The 26,699-nt window shown below is 39.0% G+C and overlaps 2 protein-coding genes across 4 annotated transcripts in view; both read right to left on the bottom strand.

The window, feature by feature from the left end:
- qsox1 (quiescin Q6 sulfhydryl oxidase 1) overlaps positions 1–12,297 on the bottom strand; it is a 48,522-nt gene extending 36,225 nt beyond the window's left edge. The window contains exons 1-6 of the mRNA XM_061682988.1: positions 11,646–12,297; positions 11,031–11,131; positions 7,229–7,277; positions 5,829–5,931; positions 3,946–4,036; positions 2,639–2,784 (exon numbers count right to left, since the gene is read on the bottom strand). Coding sequence (XP_061538972.1) covers positions 2,639–2,784; positions 3,946–4,036; positions 5,829–5,931; positions 7,229–7,277; positions 11,031–11,131; positions 11,646–11,934 — 779 coding nt within the window. The 5' untranslated portion in view covers positions 11,935–12,297. The remainder of the gene's footprint in view (positions 1–2,638; positions 2,785–3,945; positions 4,037–5,828; positions 5,932–7,228; positions 7,278–11,030; positions 11,132–11,645) is intronic.
- Positions 12,298–15,639: 3,342 nt separating this feature from the next.
- The window catches only part of cep350 (centrosomal protein 350), a 34,853-nt gene continuing 23,793 nt past the window's right edge, over positions 15,640–26,699 (bottom strand). For all 3 annotated transcript variants that reach the window (XM_061683194.1, XM_061683195.1, XM_061683193.1), the window contains 8 exons: positions 26,249–26,409; positions 26,019–26,140; positions 25,876–25,934; positions 24,118–25,784; positions 22,865–23,395; positions 20,260–20,406; positions 20,057–20,179; positions 15,640–17,874 (listed from right to left, as the gene is read on the bottom strand). In XM_061683194.1, coding sequence (XP_061539178.1) covers positions 17,719–17,874; positions 20,057–20,179; positions 20,260–20,406; positions 22,865–23,395; positions 24,118–25,784; positions 25,876–25,934; positions 26,019–26,140; positions 26,249–26,409 — 2,966 coding nt within the window. In that variant the 3' untranslated portion in view covers positions 15,640–17,718. The remainder of the gene's footprint in view (positions 17,875–20,056; positions 20,180–20,259; positions 20,407–22,864; positions 23,396–24,117; positions 25,785–25,875; positions 25,935–26,018; positions 26,141–26,248; positions 26,410–26,699) is intronic.

The following is a 26,699-nucleotide window of genomic DNA, read 5'->3' on the forward strand; positions in this document are numbered from 1 at the left end:
CACTCCTTCGTTGCCTGGGCTGTGTGTTTGCGATCATTGTCATGCTTAAAAACCCAGCCACGTTTTATCTTCAATTTCCTTGCTGATGGAAGGAGGTTTTCACTCACAATCTCACGATACATGGCCCCATTCATTCTTTCCTTTACACGGATCAGTCGTCCTGGTCCCTTTGCAGAAAAATAGCCCCAAAGCATGATGTTTCCCCACCCATGCTTCACAGTAGGTATGGTGTTCTTTGGATGCAACCCAGCATTATTTCTTTTCCAAACATGACAAGTTGAGTTTTTACCAAAAAGTTCTATTTTGGTTTTATCTGACCATATGACATTCTCCAAATCCTCTTATGGATCATCCAAATGCTCTCTAGCAAACTTCTGATGGGCCTGGACAGCCTTTGTTACTTTGGTCCGGTCATTCACCAGGTGCCCCCGTGTGGTTCTGGGATTTTTGCTCACCGTTCTTGTGATCATTTTGACCCCATGGGGTGAGATCTTGTGTGGAGCCCCAGATCGTGAGATTATGAGAGGTCTTGTATGTCTTCCATTTTCTAATAATTGCTCCCACAGTTGATTTCTTATCTATTGCATATTCAGCCTTCCCAGCCTGGTGCAGGTCTACAATTTTGTTTCTGGTGTCCCATGACAGCTCTTTGGTCTTGGCCAAAGTGGAGTTTGGAGTGTGACTGTTTGAGGTTGTGGACAGGTGTCTTTTCTACTAATAACGAGTTCAAATAAGTGCCATTAATACAGGTAACGAGTGGAGGACAGAGGAAGAAGTTACAGGTCCTGTGAGAGCCAGAAATCTTGCTTGTTTGTAGGTGACTAAATACTTATTTTTCACCATAATTTGCAAATTTATTTTCCTCATTTTGTCTCTCATAGGTGAGGTATACCTATGATGAAAATTACATGCCTCTCTCATCTTTTTAAGTGAGAGAACTTGCACAATTGGTGGCTGACTAAATACTTTTTTGCCCCACTGTACATGATATTGGCCAGAAAAAAACTTAGGGAGAAAGAAGAAGCAGAAAGAAGAAGCAGAGAAGAGCAAGGGGGAGATGGCCAGCTGTACTCTTGCTCCCCACACTCTATCTCTGAAGCCGAAACTCTGTTCCCCCCCCCCCAAAAAAAAAAAAAAAAAAGATAAGAACCTTCAGTCAGATTCAGTGAATTTCCATAACCAGGACATTCCCAAGCGGCTACAACAGCTGGCTGGGTAGCCGATGGGAATATCCTTGGATAAGACAAACAGTTGCTTGCTGACAGTGTTGCCACAGTTCCCTTGAAAACATATTATTTACTTTACTGATTATTCATTGATTCATCTTCGCCCTTTAGTTACTTTCGGCAACTGCCAAGTGGCAGAAATATCACTTATCCACAGTACAAAAAAAGGTATTAGTTTAACCGTACCCATTACTTGGTAATGTATGCTACAAAAGTTACAGAATGATATCATCAACATGAAGCAACAACTTAAATAGTGTAGTTGAAGCCACATTAAATCAACAACTTAGTGCAGACTTGACATGCCAACACAATACAGTAAGTTCCTAACTGCAAAAAAAGCACACCATTCTCAGTACACTGCCGATTGTGGTCCATGAAAGCAACTGTGTGTGTGTGCGTGCCTTTGTGCGTCGTGTACATAAACGCGAGAGTCTCACACAGACACACACCACAGTAATTTTGATGCGAAGAGCAAGAAAACTTTTTTTCTTACTATGTGACGTCAGCCGTGCAGTGCGTTCAACCAGCTCAGACGAAGTTGGGAGTTCTCACTTTTCATTGTAAATATTATTTTAGCTAAGTATTGTAAGTCCTTCAGTGAGACAGTCCTTACCCTCCATGACCGACTGATGATCGCCCACTCGATATGAATAATTAACCCACAAGTCATTGCGCGTTTAACACGGCAGTAAAACTGCATTCTTAATGTTTTAATAAAAAAGTAAAGACAATCAAATACACTTTTTAATAAGGAAACTAACAAAAATAGTGTGGCGAAAGTGAAATCCTGCATTTATTTGCAATTTTATGGTACTGCAACTTCACTGTGCATTGTAGAATCAACAATCACTTCCCAATCGCTTTCTTCTATTCTTCTCAGTTAAATGCTACTGCACAGTTGTACTCCTTGTTTTAATCACCAGCTAGAAATTACTGTTTGGTTAGAGACAATGATGCAAAATTAACTATTATTGGATTGAAGAAGTAACTGTAGTCTCATTACTTTCCTGTGAAAAGTAACGTGTTACTTTGCTTGCTACTCAAAATGGCGGATTTTTGAAGTAACGCGTTACTTTGTAACAAGTTACCGGCATCACTGCTTGCTGCTATTAGCAAGGCTAGACATCTTAAAGAAGTAACACCAGAGTTATGGAACAATAAAACAATACATTATAAAGGAAAGGCACTAAACCTTGTAAGTGTGAATATAAGTTTGCCAAATCATAACATATAACATTTTCCAATGAATGAAACAGCTACACTGCAATGCAAACAACTGTGTGGAATTTGACTAAAGTAAACTATACTTATAAATCCTATGCAAAAGGGTGTTGTACTGCAGTGCTTTATATTAAATCTAATACTAGGTATCTCAAAAGGAGAGAACCTTCTCGAGTTGAATAACTCACACTTTGAGTCGGGTGAAGTTGCCTCCAGGATAATAAATGTAGCAGGATGGGAACTCAGTCACCCCCATTTTGGTCACAAGGTCTTCTTCAGTGCTGAGGACCCTACGCACTGCAACGTTTTCAAACTGCAACAAGTCCAAGGTAACCTGATGCACACAGGGAATACCAATGTATTTGATACAAAGGGCCTTAGATGGTGTGGGGGATGCCAAGCATTTTTGAATGTACAGTGGATATAAACATATACTCTAGATGCCTCAAATACCAGTTTTTTTGTGGTGTAAAAAAATGAAACCAAGATAACTTCAAAATATTCGCCACCTTTGATGCAAATTATAACCTCGAAAAAAATATATTTGACATGTAAAATCAACAACTGAGGTAAAGTGGTTGCACAAGTGTGCACACAATCTTATAACTGGGGATGTGGCTGTGTTCATAATTAATCAATCAATCAAACTTCTTAAATGGGAACCAGCACACACCTGCCACCATTTAAAGTGCCTCTAATTAATCTTAGATAAAGTTCAGAAGTTGCTTTTGTAGTTACATCTTACAGCACAAGCCATGGAGAGAGCTTCCACAGCATCAGAGGGATCTCATTGTTTTAAGGTATTAGTCAGACGAGAAGAAAACTGGACACAGAGGTTGCCAAGAGGTCGACTGCACCATTGAATGACCTGAAGGAATTTCTGGGAAGTATGAGCTGCTTAGTACATGTGACAAAAATCTCCCACCATCATCATTTGTCTTTACTATGGGATTGGGTGGCAAGATGGCCTAAGCTTATAAAGGAAAAAAAAAACACTTGAAATCTTCCCAATGCATGTATGGGAAAATGTTTTATGGTTTGACGTAACCAAAGTTAAACTTTTTGGCCATAATGCAAAAAGGTATATTTGTTGCAAACACAACACTGCTCGTCACAAAAAAAAAAAAAAAAAACATACCTACAGTGAAGCATGGTGATGTGGTAGTCATGCTTTGGGGCTGTTTTTCTTCACCTGGAACTGCGGCTTTCGTCATGTGTTAGTTCCAAATAATAGTCAATGTTAGCACAAAACCTACTATAAAGCAAAACATGTCAGGAAAAAGCCTTCTAGAAACTCTCAACATGATTTTTTTTTTTTGTACCAGTTGCATGTTAAACGGTGGCAGGAGTGAGCTTACATTAATGGTGGAAAAAAAGTTTCGAAATGATTTCTCTTGGTATGATATTTTTATATCACAAAAACTAGGTATTTGAAGTGTGTAGACTTTTTTATACTGTATCTGTATGCCGCGATGATGGAGAAGGGTGCTGTTACCTCTCTGCCAATGTAGGAGCCCACATCTTCAAAGATCAGAGCAAGGTGTCGTATGTTGTTGGTCTCCGAGAAGATGTCGATTTCGGCTTGGCTGGGTGTAAAAAATTAAGTTCCATTTTGCTCATGAGGAAACATTTAACATTCACCTAACATTTATTTACAGCTTTATTAAATAAAAAACAGTACATTGCTGCCTCATTTATAGTTTCAAATGTATCACTAAAAATGGGAGATTTGTGATTACATGGGCGTGAAATTGAGTTTTTCATGATATAAATAGGAGGGGAAAAAATTCTGGGTGACAAATGTTGCAGAATCTCACTTCTTGTTTTCTTTTTCCTGAAGTGTCAACTTTAAAATCTCCATTCGAACTGCTCTAAGTGCTAGAGGACTCTGCATCTTTTTGCACAATTGTCAAAAAAAAATAAAAAATAAAAATAAAAAATGTACCGGCATTACCAGATAACTAGCAACCCTTTACTGCTCAGTGACTGTTTTTTTTTTTTTGTCAATGTCTTTCTGTCTCCAAAGTGTTCTGTAAATTGACTGTCTGTTGTCGTACTAAAGCAGCTCCAACTACCGGAGACAAATTCCTTGTGTGTTTTTGGACATACTTGGCAAATAAAGATGATTCTGATTCTGATGTCACAGTGTTGTGTGTGAATACAAGGCAGCCTGAAGGCTCCCACAAGATCTTTTCACAAGCATGAGGATGACTTCTACTGTTCCGGCTTCTACCAAACAATGGAATAGCTTTAGTGATTATTGCTTTATTCGACAAGTCTAAACAAGGATTTCAGTTGCTTTAAGCGCCAAACGAGAAGGACTATATTTGAATGACAAAGCTGACTGCTAACTAGGATTTACACGATCAGGGGTTTTGGGGCCGATCACCGATCAGCAAGTTTAAAAAACCGATAACCGATTACTGATCCAATCACAAGATGGACCAATGTGTATTTAAATTACTTGTTCATTTACTGTAGGCCTATTGTAATTAAACTACTTCACACACAGCAAAACCTTAGAACATGATTCAACAGAACACCTGTATGTTCACTTACAACCATTAGTGCTAGCACTAGTTTGCTAGGCTACATAACGTTTTGTTGCCTGCTTGCGAGCCGTATCGTATTAAAAGTACATGAACATACCTCAAGCAAGCCTTATACGAACATCCTCTCCTGAGCAACGGTGACCACCAACACACGTTTTCCCCATTTTGTTCTTATAAACACACGGCGCGACCCATTATTGCCGTCGCCATTGGTAACGAGTGTATCTGGTCGCGTTTGAGTTGACAAGAGGAAGCCCAGTGATCCTAAAACACGGGATGCGGTGGTATCGAAATACAAGATACTATGTTGACTATGTAGCCGATGTTTTTTTTATAACTAAATAACTTTACTGACGGTCAGATATTTACAGTACTATGTCAAAAGACACGCGACAAGGCTAAAAATAAACTAGCTTTTGGATTCAAATATACTGTACACAATAGCGACGCGGCGTAAATGTGTTTTGCGGAGCCGATCGATCGGAGAATTATGACATGAAAGCTATCAGCATAAAATGCTAATTATCGTCCGATACCGATCAAGGTTACTATTAACACACAAAAGTGGATGCTGGAAGACAGTTTTCAACCGTACAGGAATTTTTGGGCGTAACATTTTGACATTAAATTATTCAATACGTATACACTATATGTATAGAAAACATATACAACTATAAATCAAATGAGTTACAATTACTACAAATCCTTGGTCAATTATGTGAAGGAGCAACAAGGCCATTGACTGCTCAGTTTTTCCATGAATGTGTAACCGAGAAAGGTCTTAAAAGGGGCTCCCCATGTTTAACACAGTGTGCTTTTGGTCTACCTGGTGGGCTCCAGTGGTGGGCAGGCTGGAGGCCATGGGTCTTGGTGTTTTTCCATTAGATCTATGATGTGGTGACGGAGAGCTTGGACATCATGGGGCAAACCTGGAGGTCAATGAACATCAAACATTGGACATTAAACATTGATGTTTGTTTTGAAGGCAGGGCCAACAGTCACCAGGTTGCAAAATGAACCCCAAATGATCCGACTTTAATATTTGATCCACATATGGTAAACCTATGATAATGGTGTACCACAAAGGCCATCAAGATTTGGGTCACCTTCACTATTCACCCACGTCTTATGATGTGTTGCAGTAGAACCCAAACTAAAGGGCTCTAGACTTTTTTTTTTTGTTTATTTATTTATTTTTTTTTTTACTGGGAGTACAGTGGCCCCTAATTTAAAATTTTAGGGGTGCAAAGCAGAAAATTGAGGGGCGCACACTGTAAATCGGCTTGTAAAGTAAATATTTACATTCCCTCTTATTCTCATCGTATTATTGATAATACGCAGCCACTCATCCCGAAAAAATAATTTCCAGCCTTTTTTCACCATGAAAGTTTCCTCACAAATCAGTCGGACTCATAAACAGGGTTTGTCTCCTCTGGGGAAAAAGTAAGCACTGATCGTCGTCTATATATGACTGCTTTTGCAATGTAAAAATGGCCAACTTGACTTTGACAATACTCAGCACGACTAACTCAGTGATTGCGTTCCACCCGGCTCCTTTCTTGTCATATATGAAACAAACCGCAACAAAAAAGATTGCACTCAAGTTGTCTTTCATTTAACGAGAGCTTTCACTTTCGTGTCACACACAGCGCAACATTTGCTGCCACGCATCTCAGTTTTAAATGGTGAAATAATTCTGTCGCGCGACTCGCTTTGGTTTCAACGTTTTTCAAACATAATTTGCAGTGGACTGTTTGTTGCTCATTGTCTGACGCTGTAAACCGAACCAATTCCAAATGACTGAAGGAACGGTGCCTATTTAGTAAACTAGCTCTTTGTTTGGAGTGGTCGTCAGCGTAAACAGTGGTACACTAGCTCATTTGTGCATTATCGCCAAACATTGGGCTGAAATGTGGAGCGGACGTTTGTCAGCAAATATTTAATACTGATAATGTAAAAAAGAAAATCTGCAAATTTACTTGTACTGTCCCAAATTTTAGGGGCAAAACGCAACAGTCTGGATTCTTCAGTCTGGAGTCCTGAACTTCATCCATAATAATAAATAATAATTTTGTAGTATTATCTCTCTGACAGTGTGAGTCAAACATTTTAATGACAGAATGCTTGATATAACTCTTGTATTGGACTTCATTATATTGTGCAGGTGTATCTAATGGCATGGTCAGTGAATGTATTGTTGAACCACCTCTGTGTGAACAATGATACCTTTAAAAGTCTGTCCAGCAGAATCCTCTCGGCTGTAGGCATGAAAGAACTGGGAGGTGAAACAAAACAAGAGAGTTTTGGGTTACACTAAAATCAGAGGAAGAGGTCAGATCAAATTGGGCAGTCCTCACACTGCCATGAGAGAAGCAAAGCGACGTTGTGTAAAGTTCGGTTGGCAAGCAGCCATCTTCCTCAGTCCACCTCGACCCTTAAATCCCCACTGGCTAAGATGACTTGCAGATGTATAAGCTTCATTGTGAAATTGAAAAGAAGGAGCCCTCTGTTCAATTCACCTTTACTGGTGGACAACAGGGAGAGAGACAGTAAAAGGTTTTAATTAGGGCTGCAACTAAAGATTTTTAATTATTGATTAATCTGTTGATTTTATTTTGATTAATCAATGAATCAGATGAAAAAAGATGAATTTCAATCCCTTTATTCAAAATAGGACATAGTTTAAAACTTGACAGTGCAGAAAATCCACGGATATAAATTGATTGTGATTAAGAGACCGGCATTGTTCGTAACATGCCAGAAAATGAAAGAAAACTATTTTCCAAACTAAAAGATGTTTGCAAATGTCTTATTTTGAAGAAACACAAAGATAATCAGTCTGCTCTATTATTATAAGAAAAAAAAAACAATTATTAATAGTATTTAATAAGAGTGAAATTCTAAGGATTTTCATAATTAAGTTAAACTTAGTCTCTAAACAATTAATCGATTACCAGAAATTATCAATTAATTTGATAATCGATTAGTTGTCGATTAATCGTTGCAGCTCTAGTTTTGATGTTTCAATGTTTTAAGGCTGACTTTTTATCAAAGGCAAAATTAAATTGTCAACTGTCAGATCTAAAATATCAAAATCACAATAAAGTCTGTGTCCTGAGCTTCCCTTGCAGTTATAAAGTGCAACCGACTTTAAAGCTACGATGGTAATTAATAGTAAATAAAAATTGAGACAGTCATTTCAGTATCACTACTTTTGTGACATTTTTTTGGGTGATGTGCCATGAGTATTTTCTAATATGTGCCTTCGCTCAATAAAGCTTAAAAACACTGCACTAAAGTATAGATGATCATGGTTTGCCCTGGCAATGACAGAAACACTAATATTGTTGTTACAAGCCAAATAAACGTATCATCATACTGTTGTTGTTACAAGCCAAATAAACATATAATCAAAATGATGGTCAAATATTTGGATTAGGTCGCAAAAAAAGTTGACTGTAAAATTGAATTAAATGTAAAAAAAAAAAAAGCAAGTCTTCACTCTGGTTCACCAGGACTTAGAATGTTCCATCCATTTTCTGAACCGCTTATCCTCACAAGTTTCAGGTGGAAAAACGATTCATTGTGATAAGGTTGTGACCACAGTATTGTGAGAAATGTGCATGTCTGCTGTTGATGAGATCACACCCATTAATAAACGTTTACCCAAACCACATCAGCTCATACTTGTCGTGTAACAACAAAGGCATGGTATTGAGACAGAGGGCACTGAACACTTTACTTGAACATGCCGCTGAATGACTTTAAATTCAATACTGAATTCAACCTGTAATGCCTAGATCAGACTACAGGATTTTAGCCCCGATATTGGCCCGATTACTAGCTATCGCAGCCGATTTCCTAGATCGGGTCCGACATATTTTGTTGGGAACGACAAACATTCTTGTAGTGTGACATAATCCATGACCAATGATTTGGCCCAATGATAGCCCTACGACGCGAACATGAAGAGTCGAGCATGTTTGATTTTTTTTTTCTATCTTCAGTGTAGTGTGATGTTCCAAGGACAACTCTCCGACAGCGCACCTTGACGTCGAACAATAGGATTGAGTATTGTGTATTGTGCATTGCCCCCCATGCTTACCGTTGTCAAAATACTTGGTCGTCGTTGTCAACATTTATTCATGCGTGTAAACCAATGTTTACCGAAACGTTAGAGCATGATTCAACAGAACGCTGGCATGTTTACGTACAACCGTTAGTGCTAGCACTAGCTTACTAGGCTGCATAACGTTTTGTTGCCTACTTGCGAGCCGTATCGTATTAAATGTAAGTGAACATACTAGACTTTATACCAATCTGATTGGCTTGATCGGTATCGGCCGATAATTAGCATTTTATGCTATTCGGCCATAATTCGTGTGTCATAATGTCATAATTCGCCCATCCGATGAATGACGTCATTGATTGCCTCTGCAAAAGACATTTACTCCGCGTCGCCATCGTGTCCAGTATATTTGAATCCAAAAGCATGTTTATTTTAAGCCTTGTCGCATGTATTTTGATGTAGTACTGTAAATATCTGAAAACCAAAAAAATTATTTATATAAAAAAAAAAAAAAAAAAAAAAAACGTCAGGGTTGTGGGACAGACAACACGTAATGCCTGGATCAGACTAAAAGACAAATTTGGTCTTTCACGATTGCAGTATGTCAGACTACTGCAATAAAATCTTGTATTCAAATACCACCACATCCCGTCTTTTGCAATCACGGGGCTTTATCTTGTCAACTCAAACACGACTGGATACACTCGTTATCAAGGCGACAACATTGCAACGTGTGTATTATAAGAATAAAATGGGGAAAAACATGTACTTGTGGTCACTGGTGCTCGGGAGATTTCGTTCATTTAAGGCTTGCTTGAGGTATGTTCACATACTTTTAATACGATACCGCTCGCAAGCAGGCGACAAAACGTTATCTAGCCTAGCAAGCTAGTGCTAGCACTAATGGTTGTACGGTAAACATGGCAGCGTTATGTCAAATCATGCTCTAAAGTTTTGGTGTGCGTTTAGTAATTCAATTACAATAAAGTAATTCAATTACAGGAAGTTAGCTCCCATGATTTATGTCATGTTGGTTTGACCTGACTGATTAGAATACATGACCTGACTAGAGCAGTGATTTCGAACCTTTATGGAGCGAAGGCAGATATTTTACAATTGGAAAATCTCACGGCACACTAACAAACAAAAATGTCACAAGAAGCAGATTCCCAGTAATTACTGTATGTACTTCCTGCCATCTAATAGAAGAGCATTTATTTGTTGTGTCTGTCACTATGCCTCACTGCCATAACTAGAGGAACAAAGATACATTATTTCTTGTAAATGAATAATTTTTTGAGCAGTTAAGTAAAATTTGATAATTTCCCACGGTACACCTGAAGATTGCTCATGGGAGACTAATGTGCCACGGCACACTGGTTGGGAATCACTGGACTAGAGAACACTTTTGTAGATACTCAGTATACAAGTATATACAGTAAATGTACAAGTCTTTTAAATAGACACGTTGGTCCTTCTTGTGATCGGATCAGTGATCGTTTTTTTTTTTTTTTTTTTTTAAACTCTGTTCGGCCCCAAAAATCCTGATCGTGTAAAGCCTAGAACATACCTCAAGCAATCCTTGAATAAACATCCTCTCCCGAGGACCGGTGACAACCACCACACGTTTTCCCTCATTTTATTCTTTTCTTCCCCCCCACACAAACACTCACCATACATTGGTATATCAGATTGTTGTCGTTGCCATGATCACGAGTGTATCCGGTCACGTTGATTGGTGACACGTTTTCTGGTTCCGCCTGTCCGACAGTGTTTGATTTGACAAGATAAAGCCAAGTGATCGTAAAAGACGGGATGCGGTGGTAGTTTTTGTGGCAGTAGTCTGTGCAATCGGGAAAGAAGTGCAATCGGGAAAGAAGAAATTTGTCTTGTAGTCTGATCCAGGCATAAGATTTGAGACTTTACTAGCATTAGCGACTTGTAGGGAACACGTGTTACCTTTAAAGTTGGATATCCTCTGATACCGAAGGTTATGCAGACCTTCCTATTATTCTCATCAGCACAGTCAATGGCTGCCAGGTCAACAGCAGGCTTCCACTCTGTAAGACAGACCATCAAAACACACAACAGATATTATTATCAAACACAGGTTGCAGAAAAATGCACAGTAAAGAGAACATAATATACGATTACATGACATAACATCAGATAACGCAACGTAACATTCGCTAAGATACGATAACAAAACATACAATCTTACCGCTTGCGGTATAAAAAAAAGAGACTGGAGTGCATCACTGACCGTGTCATACTTAACCACATTCATTACAATATGAACAAATTAGAGAAGATACGATAACAACATAGCATGTGTTAAGTTGAAATAAGGAACAACATAAAACACAGCGTATGATAAATTAAAATAAGGAACAATAACATAACACAACATACGATAAGATGAAATAAGGAATGATAACATAACGTCAAACGATGTGATGAACGAAGGAACGATAACATATGATCAGATGAGATAAGATAACACAACATACGATGGATGGATGGATGGATAGATGGATAGATAGAGTGGTACTTCAGTGCCAGCTTGGTACACACCTTTAATGTCTCTCGCCAGTCGTTTATATACGGGCGAGAAGGAGATGCAGTGTCCACACCACGACGCGTAGAACTCCACCACGATAGCCGAGCTGGAGTTGACCAAAACAGATTTGACATTGTCCGGGGAGAGCGCGACGATTTGATCGGAGCCCGTGTACAGTCCGGCCTCCGCCGCCGAGGACAGCAGGAGCAGCCAAAACGTCAGGCAGAGCACGGCGACGTGTCGGGGGTATTTGTTCAATTCTTCGCTCAAACCGGACGTGGCTCGGTTGTAGCGCCGCGCCATCTTCCCCGGTTGTGTCACTCGAACGCCAAGGTGACCACCACCGGGAGAAACTTTTAAACACGGCAGCAAGTTTCTGACCACTACTGGCTTCACGCCACGCACAGCAGGAGCATCTAATTATTCCGGGTGGGCCTCCACGCTGGCCTTTACGGTAAAAGGACGGAAATTTCCTAGTGAGAGCAAGCAAGGCGTATTGTGTCGGTGACGAACCATTGACGATTCCTTCTTTTCGACGTAATTTTGTTCGGTTTCGCAAACCTGGCTTGCGGCTAAATGATGGTCAATCTGTCAAGAGAGAAAACAAAATCTTACATTAATCCGAGCACGTCACTCTTGATGTTGCTCGACTTGCGGAAGAGGGGGGCGGCAATTCCGGGTTTCAAAATAAGAAACCAGAAACTGTGCGGTATATTTACAATACTGTACGGTAACAATGTTTCTCAATTATTTTTTATTTTTTTTACACCGACTACCACCTCAAAAAATAATTGGTTCTCCAAGTACCACCATCATCACCAACATTAATTGCAGTGGCTTAGTAGGCCTAAGCGTTCATAAAAAAAACAAGGTAGAGATTTTATTTTCATATTATATGATTATTTTCAATAAACTGTAATACTGTAACATTATGCAAAGTTTGAATGTTAATACTCTTAAAAAATAGGAAATTAAAATACTTCCCTCAAATGATTAAATTAAAATATATTCCAAATTCAAGTTTAATAACAAATGTAATGTAATTACTCTAATGTTCAGTTAAATGTTCACGTGATTTATCGGCAAGTTTATTTGTATAGCACTGTTCATACACAAGGCAAATCCATAGTGCTTTACAGAGCAAATAAAGATTTAAAAAAAAACATTTAATGAAAAGTTAAATTCAAGATAAATTCTCAACTTTAAAGAAAAGTTAATAAGTGAAAAGATAAACCTAAACAGTAAAATGACCAAACACAGATTATCAAGTTAAAATCACAAAACAAAAGCAAGCAAAAGCAAAAATCTTTATTAAAAAAATAAAAACAACAACAACAAGGAATGTTGAATATCTAAATATTTTAAACCACAGGCAACACGGTTTAGTAGTGGTTAGCATGCCTGCCTCACAGTTGCGAGCGTTCTGGTTCGAATCTTGGCTCAGACCCTCCTATGTCGAGTTTGCATGTTCTACCCATGCTCTTCCCATATTCCAGAAAACATGCATGTTAGGTTCAGTGAAGACTCAAATTGCCCAATTACTTATTATTATTATTATTATTTATTAACTGATGAATGATTGATTGATTGATTTTTATTTGGTCTTGTTTAATGATTAAACAAGACCAAATAAAAAACACACGACACGGCGTGGTGTTGTACTCACCAACCATTTTTAAAGTGAGAGCTACTTCTTGGTTACCGATTAATGCAAGGGCTACTAGTTCGATATACACTTCTGAGGCTGCTTCAGCTTCAACTACAGGTCAATTACAGGTTATTCAAATAATGATTATTTTTATCATAGATTATTATTTTTTTTCATAAATTGATTATGATTCAATTACTAGTTTGGTCCGTAACATGTCAGAAAATGGGGGGAAATGAGGCATGACCAACCCATAACTGGTAAAGAGAATGGATGGAATGTATCACTGCAGTATCATCTGCTCACATTCTAAATGGATCAGGATCATTGTATACATAGACACAGGAAACACAACAGAAGACAACCACCAGTGGCGACATTTGTAAGTGTTGTATGTGGTGAATGAGTCTTATTTTTTATTTATTATTAATTGCATGCTATCAAGGTTATCAAGTACAGACTGTGATGAGACAGGTTCACAAAGAAGTGGTTTGTAATTTGTTGACAGTTGTGTGTGCGCTGTTGTTGCAACACCATGTGCCAGCAGCTCTGGACTTTTGCCACCAGTCCTCTGCTGACATTGATTTGGTTTTGTAATAATGAAAAAGCTGATGAAGACACCAACAACCAATTATGTCCCCAACCTGTCATCTCCACCTCAAGCTTGTGTGTACACAACACACATATAAAAGTCTACACACCCTAGTTGAAATGCCTGTTTTTGTGATACAAGATACGACCGAGATAATGTCAAACTTTCTCCACCATTGTGACCTACAACCTGTGTAATTCAGTTGCAAAAAAAGAAAGATTTTGTTTTTTGAAAATTGAAGTATAAATAAACAAGAGAGATAATGTTAAGCCTATTTGAACATCTGAACTGTATTGAGGGTCTTGGTGGCAGGTGTGTGCTGACTCCCATTTAATTTTATTTGCACACTTGTGTAACCACATTATTTCAGTTGTTTTGTTTTACTTCTCCTCTCGAAAAGATTTCATATACTTTTCAATTGAGTTGTACAGGTTATAGGTCACACTAATGGTGGAAAAGGTTATGAAATGATTGATCTAATTTTTCATAGCTCAAAAACCTGGCATTTGAACAGGGCTGTGGAGACTTTTTATATACACTGGATGCACCACTCACAAAAAGTTAGGGATTCTCGGCTTTCGAATAAAATTTCGTGATGAACCTAAGATGCACTATAACCTTTACAGTTGAACTTAATTTGGCATTCTCTACACATTTTAATGCATGTCCATTTAACTGTTCTCTAACAAGGAGCTCAAAGACAAAATTGAAAGCAGGTGTTCCCACTTTGATAACATAAAATAAAGACAACGCCCAACACTTGATTAACAGTGCCTCAAAGGGAAGTTGCCACTGGCTTCTTCAGTGTCATCATCAAGTTGCAAGAGATACAGACAGGCTGGAAGAGCCACAGAAAGGCATAGAAGTGGACGTCCTTGGAAATGATCATAGGACAGCACCTGCTGTGTTGCTCGCAGTTCAAATAAGAAATCACTTGTAATTTTATCCTTGTCTCTCAGTGTTAGTGCTTCATTTGATCATTGTTTATAATATATAACAGTTGAATATTTTATCCATCCATTCTCAATACCACTTATCCTGTTAAGGGTCACGGGTGCTGGAGCCTATCCCAGCTGACTTCGGGCAAAAGGCGGACGACACCCTGAACTGGTCACCAATAGACACAGACAACCATTGGCACTCAAGTTCACACTGCACCCACACTGCCTGCACAGAAGTCAGGCGAATTAATCAGAATCAGACATGACAAACAATAGATACTGGATGTTGTGAAAACTGATCTGAAAAAAGGTAAACGTTTTAATCCATGACATGCAGTGACCTCTAGTGGTAAATGTTTTTACTGCTCATAGATGGACAAATAATTGGCCTTCTTAAAAAGGTCTGATTTAAATTTATTTAGTAACTTCTAAATTCTCGAATCTCTAAATTTAATTTTGGGAAAACTTCAGTCTTTTAAAACTAATCTGATAATTCTGAGGCATGATGATATATTGATATTTCAAACATTTAAAAACACTTTCATTACACAGGCGGTATGGGTTATTAGGAATGTGCAAGTTTAATAACCAACAACCATCTGAGTTGTGAAGTAATTTCACAGCCTTTAGTCCCTGTCCACTGCATACCAAATTAGTGACATAACTGCTTCACGCACTTTATAATACATGGCTACGTGAGGTGCAGTCTAATGAAATGCAATACAAGAGTGGTGTTGAAATTTCAGTATTTACAAAGATAACTCTGTTTTGAGAGACACTGTCAGTTAAAAATCTGACCGTTTATTGTTGTGGTTAGAGTTTGCAGTCAAGTACAGGTGAATGGCAACAGATTTATGATTTTGCTACAGGAACAGTGCATAACTGACAAATTGATGCAGTTCTTATATTAAACATTTAAATGACGCTGTTGTACCTAATGAAATGTCTAATTTTTCTTTTATTAAATCAAACATGGTCTCAGAGCATTCATTTACAAAGCTTTATTTACAGTTCCAAAGTCTACAAATCTTATGTACATGTTTGCAAAGTAAACCGTTCATTCGCCAACAATTACTGAGTTGCCAGTAAGAGTGGGTCCGATTGACTACAGTATATATACAGCCATAAAAGTATTGTACAATCCAAGTGCACTTGGTGCACACTCACAGCACAGTAATATAAATATTAATTAACATTTCCAAAAATAAAAAGGGGAAATTAGCGGGATAGGGTTAATTTAATAAATCTAACGAGGACCAGATATTTAAGTTGCTTTACCTCCCACTTCAGAGAAGAAAAGGTTCTCCTCGACACCAAGAAGATAAAGGTATTGGACAGACGACAGGGCTAACAAGGTGTTCAGTCAACTACCTGAAGCACTGCATAGTTATAACAGAGAAGGTTGCTTTCTCCAATATACAATCGTTTCAAGAAGACAATCTGGGAGAGCTGAGGTTGGCATCACATTTTTGGTACATTATCTAACCAGTGACTATTTAACAAAACAAAAACAAACAAAAAAAAAAAAAGGGGTAGGAACGGGTTTAAGGGCACTTCATCTTAAAACAAATCCCCCAAAAAATACAGGACCAAAATAAGGTCATTCCAAGGCCAAGGAGAGAGCCGGCGTGTTCATGGGAAAAACAATTTGAGAGTCTTTACTGTGTCATGGTAACCACTCAACCGTGGTCATCAGGCTGAGGCACAGAAACACGAGAAGGTTAAACACAAACAGTAAGCTTGGACATAACAGGAGCGATAAGGCCAAAACTGAAGTTCTGAGGCTGTACTTGACAAACCAGCTAAGAGAGGAGAATAATAATTTAAAAAGGATCATTTACAGCAGTTGAAAAACATGACATTCAAGGGAGGTCCAAAACATGATGAGCAATCAGTGTTCTTACAACATACAGAGGCACTTGAACTGAATGTTGACCGTTACCACCTGGCTATGTTGGCTATGTTCTTGGCTGATGGTTGTTAATCGTAAATGTTTCAAATCCAGCATTTCAGTACCGTAGTACAGTATTTAATCATTTTGTGTCCTACTTTCACGCTGTATGCTAATATGTAGTGTATCTATTTGAGAGAATCCTAAACCTGCTGTATACATTGGTTAACAGAAGCAACCAAGAATCGCCTAAAAAGTGTTAAAAAAGGAAATCAGTAGTATTTTACTTGGAAGCTGCATGGATAGTTACCATTAATGCACACAGTGCTGATATTATAAACGCAGCTCAAAAGTGGGACACAATTATAATTAATGTGACTCTTAAATACTAAACATGGTCTTTTCATTCTCTTAAATCTCTGACATAAAATCTATTGCCACAATCACACTTGTGCTTTTACAATTAGATGATCATAGATTTGATTTGAAAAACATTAAAACTCTTTATATTTTGACAGGATAATATACAATTCCAGAGTTTACTTTCTCTTCTATTCAATTTTTTAGTTTTTTCCCCACAAAATAAATAAAATATTTTAAATATAATACACATTATCGTATCTGTGATGTCCCATTAGAGGGCAGTCTAAATGTTTCAGATCAGTGACACATTACAGTTACTGACATTGAAAGAACATGTTACAATATGCAAAGGTTTTAAGGCCAACATGACTTGTTGGAAAACAAAAGAAGAAGAGAGGGAACAAAAAACCACTGTAGAGGGAGGATGACTGACAGTAAATTGAGTTTAAGGCAAATGTCCCGACCCACAATGACTTGATAAAAAGGCGACAAATGACATTACTGACTGTAGTGTAGACTGGACAGAAGAAAATGTGCCACTGATCAACCGATTGGCCACCTACAACGTTTACTATGTTTTTTTGTTTCTCAGTGCCTCTATTGCACTTTTCAAACCCATGTACGTATTTACTAGATTTAAGGTGGACTACATTCAACTGATGGCGGCCCTCTTGGTGAGGAGACTCAGCGAGTTAGCAGTGTCCTTCAGTAACATGTCGAAAATGCTGTCTGCCAGCTGCATCTTGACTGACAGCTCATCTTCTTCGTAGCAGACCCATTGACCCTCCTCCTCATGGAGTTCCTGTACCTGCACATCAAATACACACAGCACAGGTCAGGGATGTGTTGAAGTCTATTTAAAGAATAACTCCTTACATCAGTGATTTTGAACAACAGGGTGTATGGGCCACAAACAAACAAAAAAACCTTCAGTTTTACCCATATGGGCCACAGAAATAATACAGACTATATATAGTTATCTATGAGACACTTAGTTGCAATAGAGCTTCCCACCATTGGGAGTAATGTGTAATCAGTGTTTACAATCTCCAATATAAACATAAGTCATTCAGCTAGGCCGTTAGAAAGTCATGTTTTTCGAAAGAAAAAAAAACCCCAATTAAAATTATGTCAAACCATCCCAAAACAGTAATTTCTTGCGAAAAGTACAATCCTAGCAAATTGAGGGAGAGCCAAGAACCCAGAGACCAGTGACAGATGGATTGACAGACACGACGATAGCCACAAGGGAAAGTCACTGACATTTAGTGGATATCACAGGATTCAGTAGAGTCACAGGAAATTCAGTGTGGGCTAATGCCTTCCAACTAAGCACTGAAGCCTTCAAAACGTTTACGACATTTAGAAAGTAGGCAGCCAAAACCCTTGGGAAAGTAGGTGGAATTTTTCAAGTGAAGAAAAATGGGCTACAGATCCAAAAACGGCAACTTGAGCAACTTTTTATTGAAAATCAGGTTATTTCATTTCCAATTTTTTTGTAGTCACTTACAGACCCTTTACAAAATATTTTAATATCATGGAAAAGTTTATTTCCAGAATTCAATTCAAAAAGTTAAACTTTCATAGATTATAGATTCAGGGCCCAAAATGTTAACAATTTCAAGTATTTATTTGTTTATTTTTACATAATTTGGGCTTCCAGCTCATAAAACACACAACATCAGGAATTCAAAAAATTAGAATACTGTGACGAAATCACTATTTACTTCTCGGTTTTTGTAGAAAAAAATGAAAGAAATTAGGGTCACATTAAAGACACATTACATCACCGACAGTTCTAGCCCATGTCCCGGATGCGTCTGAATGTGGTGTTTTTTGAAGCTGTGACTCCTACCTCATTCCACTCTTTCTGGATCCTCTGCTCGATTCTTGAATCTTCTCTGTTTGATAATCCACTCAAGCCCATGTAGTTACAGTGAAACCCCGCATATTCGTGGTTCGGCATTTACAAATTCACCTAGCAGATTTTTAACCCATCCTCGGTTATTTGCTAGAAATTTAATCGACAATGGAACCTCAATAAAATGCATTAATAGTAGAGGGGGGGGGGGGGGGGGGGGTCATCAGTTATAGGAGATTATCCGATACACTGAAGCATTTTTTTTGTGGCCATATGCATCCATATTATTGTACAGGAGAAAATTAATGTGTAATTTTTTGTGTGGCCTAAAAGGCCCAGTACAGTGTGGGGTCACGCACTTACTGCAACAAATAACTCATGAAGACGCAAATCGCTTGTGTATCCCCTCACTTATACTCTCGTCCTGTAGACTTTTATAATTCACATAATGCCAACACACTTCAGTTGTACAGCCGGGTTCACGACCCTTGTCCTGCATGCTTCTTCTCCTGTCCTTGTCCTGTTCTATCTTGTCCTGTCCTTCCCTCACAGATTGTAGCACTACAGCCACACGCAACACTCATATTTAATGTTTCATTGTTGTAGATAATATAATAATTGACTTCTCTCATCCTGTTTACAATTAGTGCTTTGTCTTTTGTCTTAGTTTCTCTCTCCCTTCTAGAAACTTTGTTCTGTTCGACTAATCAAGTCTAATTCTCATCCATCCATCCATTATACCACAGCGGAAGCTTAAAAACTCCACTGTGACACAGTAAAACTGTTCCGGCATTAAAAAAAACAAAGTATGTTTCTGCTTCTCTCCCGATGCAGCTACTAATAGCACGTATAGTTTAATTTGCCATTACAATTTGCATGTATTTCCTAACATTTTTTTTATTGTGTGGAAATTCCAAAAGGTGAGTTTAATCGAGTTAATACTGTTTGTGTGAAGTGCTCGAGCGCATATTTGTTTGCCCATGTGATGTCACGTCACTTAGTGCTAGTGTGTTATTTAAGCTAGTACGCTTGCAAATACTGTGTTGAAAGCTATATAAAAGAAATACAGTATGTATGTGATATTAAACTCCCAATTCTGTGTGCCAATGTCTTATAACTGTGTACTTACCAGTATTTGATCAACTCTGTCTCGTTTCTTTCGGCCGAATTTCAGCATCTTCTGCCAGTCAGACTTTTTACTCTTATTCTTGGCCAAACCGTAAAGTTTCAGAACTTCTTCTGTGACAAATTCCTGAATAACAGACAACATAGGGCATTTGACTTTTGGAAGCAACAATATTTTGAATTGGGTTTGTTGGAGACAAATCGTACCAGCACTTTATTGATGTCTCCTGGTGTCTTGAGTCTGTGGGCAAAGGCAGATCTGACTCGCTGTGGTTTCACCCACTCAGGCTGATTGGCATTTGGGTCTTCAGCATATATTTCCTGGAGGATCTCCCTCGTCAGGTCATACACAGCCTGTGGGAATATAAGAGTCTTACCACCTATTTTTTTGCATACAATAATTTTCTTTGATAGTTATGCACAACAGTATGCTAATATATCTCCTTTAAATAACTATGAAGCGAGACATTTACAAAATGTAGTTTTGCGTGTCTGGAGTGCCTGCCTAACAACCATGTGTGAAATTAAACAAGCAAGGGCCTGATTTACTAAGATCCTAAATCGCATGCGCTAAATTATCTGTTCACTCGAAAAGATTGTGCACTGTAGGCCGCCGAGTTGTGCGGGAACCTACTAAGATTACGATCTTTTACTAAGAAGATTCCAATAGCGCACACCAAATTGCATGTTCATTCACTAATAGAATGCATGTCCTGTTGGCAACAGTGGTGGTAACTGCGGTAATTAAAAGAGGGTTTTGCGCTTTAGGGACACCAATGGAAAGTTTGAGCTGATCAATGTATGCGCAAAATTAAGTTTGAAGTGATAGAATTGGAAGTGTTAGTGGAAGAGGCTCGCAAACATTATTATAAAATTATATTATATTATTTCATATTGGTTAGCACATCTTCCTCACAGTTCTGAGGACCTGGGTTCAAATGCGGCCTCACCTGTGTGGAGTTTGCACGTTCTCCCCATGTCTGCGTGAGTTTTCTCTGGGTAGTCCGGTTTTCTCCCACATCCCAAAAACATGCATGGTAGGTCAATTGAAATTTATAAATTGCCCGTAGTTGTAAATGTGAGTGCAAATGGTTGTTTGTTTATATGTGCCCTGCGATTGGCTGGTGACAAGTTCAGGATGTAGCCCGCCTCTCGCCCGAAGATAGCTGAGATAGGATCCAGCACGCCTGCGACCCTAGTGAGGATAAACGGTATGGAAAATGGATGGATGGAGTTACAGAAGAGTAATCTATTCCTTCGAAAATGTAGTAACTGTTTGATTTAACTCGTCCCAAGTGCGTGGTAATTGGATGTCTCTGCCCTTCCTACGTAACACTGCTTTTAAAACTTTGGACAGCACAACCCAAAAGTGTGCTAAAATGACACAGATGCAAGGAAATGCAGAATTGAAATGAGTTTTGTCATAGGTGATATGGCATGATTCCTTCTTGTGACTGGCTCCAAGACAGCCCTTAGATCATTCAGAAGCCCCAAAATTGCATTGCTGAATAGATGATACGTCGCAATAATGTTTGTTTCTGGCATTTCAAAAATGTTTCACATAACCAAAAAGGCCATTACATACTGCACTTGCTCAGTGTGAAAGGCCCCCCCCCCCGTGTCAAAGCAAAGCGCAATGACGATGGCAACAGGCGTGTGGCCATCCCATATTTGGAAGTGGTGACGTAACGGCCTCGAAGGAAGTCGGGAGGGCTTTCCCCGCTGAGTAGACCGCAACTCTGCAGTATGTATTTTTCATTGTTGGAAAACGAGGTGATCCAGTAGCAAAAAAGGAATGGGAATATCCCATACTAATTTCACAGCAGCAGGGCAAGGTAACTTTGAATAGTTTTTCTTTCTTGATAAATGAAATAATCTAAAAACAGCATTTTAAGTTCAGTTGGGTTATATTTGTATGATATTTAGATTTGTTTGACAATCTTAACAATTAAAGTGGGGAAACTATGCAAAAATATAAGCATTTGAGAAGGGGGCCAATACTTTTTCACGGCACTGTAGCTCCAGGAAGAGTGCTTTGAAAGACTCCCGCAGAGACGTCTCGGTATATTATTTTTCTATTGGCTCAAAGTTGATGGTGGATAGTGGGACAGCGAAATTTTTTATGCCTTCCTTCATTTCCCCCTTGCCGTTTACAGTACCGCCAAAATAGCACTCAGAAATCACCCCGCCAGCCCCGGTCCAATTGGAGGAGCTTTTTTATGTCACCGCATCAACTCTCCAGAATAGAAATGTTTTCTCTCTGATGACACGACGTCACATCAAAACGCACAAAATGCCCCCTCAGCACACACACAATGAAGGGGAAAGTCAAGGGCATCAGACACCTTACCACCTCTCATTTTGCCTATGCTCCCTCTTCTCCACAGTAACCACAGTCATCATTACGCACAGCTGTGCCGATTTGCACTATTTTATTAAATTTTTTTAAATATCACTTTCAGCAATGTGAAATGTGCAAACCTTTCGTAACTCAGGTCCGAAGTCTTCTTTTGTTAGTTGTATGTCTGTGAGCGAGCGCTTCTGAATTTTGCCCAATTGTAATGTCACAACAGGTTCATTTCAGAATGACTAAAAATGCAGTGTGTAAAGAGTGACGTAATTCTTGATCCTTTGGACTTTGACGAAAACATGTCACAGATGTTACTGAACACCTAGGGAACTGTTTTAAATTGCGAAAGAAAATGCATGTTTCCTTGAGAACAATAACCTTTGTTTTTAAGACTACAATGCAAGTCCTGTTTCCACTGATGCAGCAGAAAAGAAGCACTACTGTTGCACGCTGTGTTATCACCTGTTTGTAGCTGCGGATGGAGAGGGCCTCCAGGTCTTTCGTGCTGTTTTCAACACCCAAAAACTCTTGAGAAGGTTTGCAGCAGGCCATAAGTGAAAGTGAAACACTTCCCTCCTTTGTAAGGCCACAGCTCTCCCAGATCTCTTGAATAGTAGCATGGACCATCTTTTCGACCTCACCAGCTGAGTGGGGCACCACCATGGCAGGTTGTTCTGGCAGTTTAGGGGGCAGTGGGAGGGCGGGTCTTGGCGGAGTCTTCACCGACTGGTCCCCATCTGGGTGTGAGACAAGTCCCCTCAGGGGATCTTCAGATGAGGAACCAGACCTTCCCAGCTCTGCTCCCAGCCTCTTCTCTTCCTCCCTCTGCTTCTGTTGGAGTTTCTGCTGTTCCCTACGAGAGGTGAGGCCAAAGTCCTCATCAAACCAGTCCTGATCGTCACCTAGCTCCTCCAGCAGATCTCGGTTCAGTTCCAACTCAGCAAGTCGCTTGGCAAGTTCTTCTTGCCCACTGGCCCCCAAAATTGGACTTTCCTGTTCATTTAAAAAAGAAAAAAAAAAGATTTGTATACATTTGTCTATTGTTTCTTTGCCCAATTAGATACAGGTTTGTCAGCATAACATTGAACTTTGGTTGGAAAAAATCAATTGAAAAGGGCAAATCAACATGTTCTGTTTGTGAGTTGTCTAACATTTAAAGATTTCTCTGTTGACAAAAAGGAGAGGAAAGGGAAACCGCTCATCTTTGAGTGGCCCATCTTGACTGGCATTCACTGCTTACTCTATTAGACACATATGCACACATTCTAATGATGACACCCAACATAGGACCTGCCTTTGCAAAGATAGTAATGGTTAGAATTAAAAACATATTTATTATTGTAGTCGTAGTGGTTAAACCAAAATACTACTTACAAAAATACTTCAATTAAAACTGAGAACAATCATTTTACAAATTTAACCAAAGGCAGAAATTTAGATAGAGCTCTTGTAGTGGATTCCATCAGATTGTGTAACTAAAAAGTGTCCCTTGAGAGTGTACCTCTATACAGAGCTAGCTGTCAAGCTGTTGACAAGCATTCATTGACAGCTATTGTTGTGAATTTTACTGTTCTATTCAAAGCTACTAAACTTTCATCATGCATAACTTGTAACTTGCACACCTTCTGGAACACTAATCAACTCGACATTTTTTACATTTAAATACTTGAATGTATTTTGCTTTTGATTTACTGAGGTGAAGAAATCAGACTCACCGGTCGGTTACACAACTCTGGAGAGGACGGCTCCTCTTCAGGTATAAAAGAAGATAGACCATCATGTGGTTCCACTAACGAAATAAACCCTTGTTCCTCGGACTGAACGATGATGCCGCCGTTGATCTGATTGGAAGCTTCAATTTTCTGCTCTTTAGCCCTTTTAATCTGAACCAAATGCTGAACGGTGTCAATCACAAAGGTACTCAGTAGTTTGTCTGCTAATGTGTCCGGAGAAATTTGATCCTTCTGCACGTCCTTGTGATCACCAGCTACATGGGAAACCCCTGAAAATATCAACTCGTTATCTGGGCCCACCTCTTCCTTCTCAACTACTGCAGAAATCTCCTGACTATTTCGTGGCACATATTGGTCTAGCCCGTTGTCATTTTCAGTTATCGAATAAATCTTTTGACTATTTGTTCGTGTGGACTGGTCAAGAGAATTGTCATTCTCAACTTTGGCAATCTCCTGACTAATTGGTGGCAAGTACTGATCAACCACATTTTCCTTGTTGACAATGCTAGTTATCTCTTGGCCATTCTGTGGTATGGATTGATCGTGATGTTGGGAATCGAGGTGTATTTCAGCTTTTAGTAGTTCCTGGCTATTAAGGTTTTGCTCTAGGTTAGTTGCTACATTTGTGAACTCTACCAACACATCATTATGAGAGGTTTCTTCACTTTTCTCCAGAATTTTTATATTTTCAGATATATCTTCTTTACTTTTCTGTTCATCCTCACACTGATCTGACACATCATCAGAGTACAATTCGTCATGTACAGCAGTGTCTGTGAAGAGCTCAAAGTTATTGGACAGATGAGTAATCTTTTCAGGAGGAGCAAAGATCCCATGACGTTCTTTGCACTCGAAGTATACTACTCCATTGTAGGTGCCACAGTTGCTCCCCTCAGACTTGTCTAACGCCACACCAGCCCAAAAGCCTCCAGCAAAGCTGGTTGGACCTTTAAACCTTAGTGTCCCGGGCTGGACGTTACCAACAAGAACACGGTCTCCGATGTTGAAACTTGGCATTTCATCTATAGTCAGAGAGACAGGGCTGTGTGAGATAGAGATGGGTGCTGGGGAGATGGAATTAATACTATGACTATCATTGTTAAAGTCCTCAGCTCCCTGAAGGAAATCTAGTAGTCGACTAGATTCATGGCTTGCACCACTAGCAACAGAACAGTGACTCAAGTCTTCAGCAATCTCCTCTTCAATCGCTTCATCTTGACTGGCAAACTGGATTTCAGTATGGCAAACTGAATCCGGCTTAGAAATATGCTCCTTCCTAGGTGAAGACGGTACTGATGACTCAAAGTCATCTTGGTAATCTGTCAGAGGAGAAGCCTGGACATCCCGTATCGGTGCCTCCTTCACTGAGGAAATGACATCCAAGTCCTGTCTACAGGAATGGTCAATGGATGGGGGCTTGTCAGAGTGTGCAATGAGGTCCACTGCAGCAGAATGTGAATCCAACACAGTGTCATCCTTTTCAGACTCAATTATTTGTGACTTAGCATCTTCAGCAGAGGGTCTTAAAGAGTCTGGTGATTGACCCATCTCTCGACCTGATGCCAGGAAATCTGGACCGCCACGTACAGAGGATGGCGCGATAGCTTCAACATTGAGCTCTTCAGATGCCGAGGTAGATCTGTTATGACCTAAATGAGGAGAAGCATTTGTCATAAATATAGTTAAAACACTTGAGTTCTGCATCAATAAGCAATTATGAGACGAAAAAACAAACCATACTTTGGTGAAGTGATGAACTACTGTGTAGCCCCACAGTAGGTATTTCACTGGTTTCAGACCTAAAAAGATTATGCTTTTAGTTTGGTTTATTTTCTAGCTGGTGTATAATAATTAATAATCATAATGGATACAAATTTGTGTACCTTTTGATAGGAGATAAGAGTCTGGATTGATCTACAACTAAGGTGTAATCTTTCTTCTGAGGCATTGGCTCAGGGTCTTTGTTCAGTTCTGCCTTAGTTTTTCCAATGTAGTTGTCATAGCTCTGAGAATACAGATGAATGCTCTTTAACAGAAATATGAATCAGTAACAAAAAAAAACCCCAAAAAACCCAAATAAATACTCGATCAGAAGAAAATGCACAATATTTACCGCCAGTTGTTTGAGCAGGCTCGCCTCTTGTGCCTTCAGGCGCTCCTTATGCCTCATCTTCTGCTCCCTTTTGAGCTGACTGGCCATATACTTGCGTTTTCTCAGCTCCTCTTTCAGGGCCTTGATACGGGTTTCTATATCACTCTGCTCTGAAATGGGTTCTGAAAAGCAAGTGCAGATAACACATAATGTGAGAGCAAAATCAGACCACTGTGATTAGCAAAGTGTAATCCAACTTGCTCACTCAAATTTAAACCTAATTCTTTAGGGATTAGTGTATGTTTTCTTTATGTCTAAAGTTCAGTTTTAAACTTCTTGTCACACAATTTCTGCATATTAAAATTATAGAAACTCATTTAGAGTAACATAACTTATCAAGTTTTAAACCACGTAAAGGTGCTTTGGTAGATTTATTTATCCTTTATTATTTTTTTTAGTTGTACTGAGTGAA

The sequence above is a fragment of the Phycodurus eques genome, chromosome 8, assembly GCF_024500275.1.
Source record: "Phycodurus eques isolate BA_2022a chromosome 8, UOR_Pequ_1.1, whole genome shotgun sequence".
Classification (NCBI taxonomy): domain Eukaryota; kingdom Metazoa; phylum Chordata; class Actinopteri; order Syngnathiformes; family Syngnathidae; genus Phycodurus; species Phycodurus eques.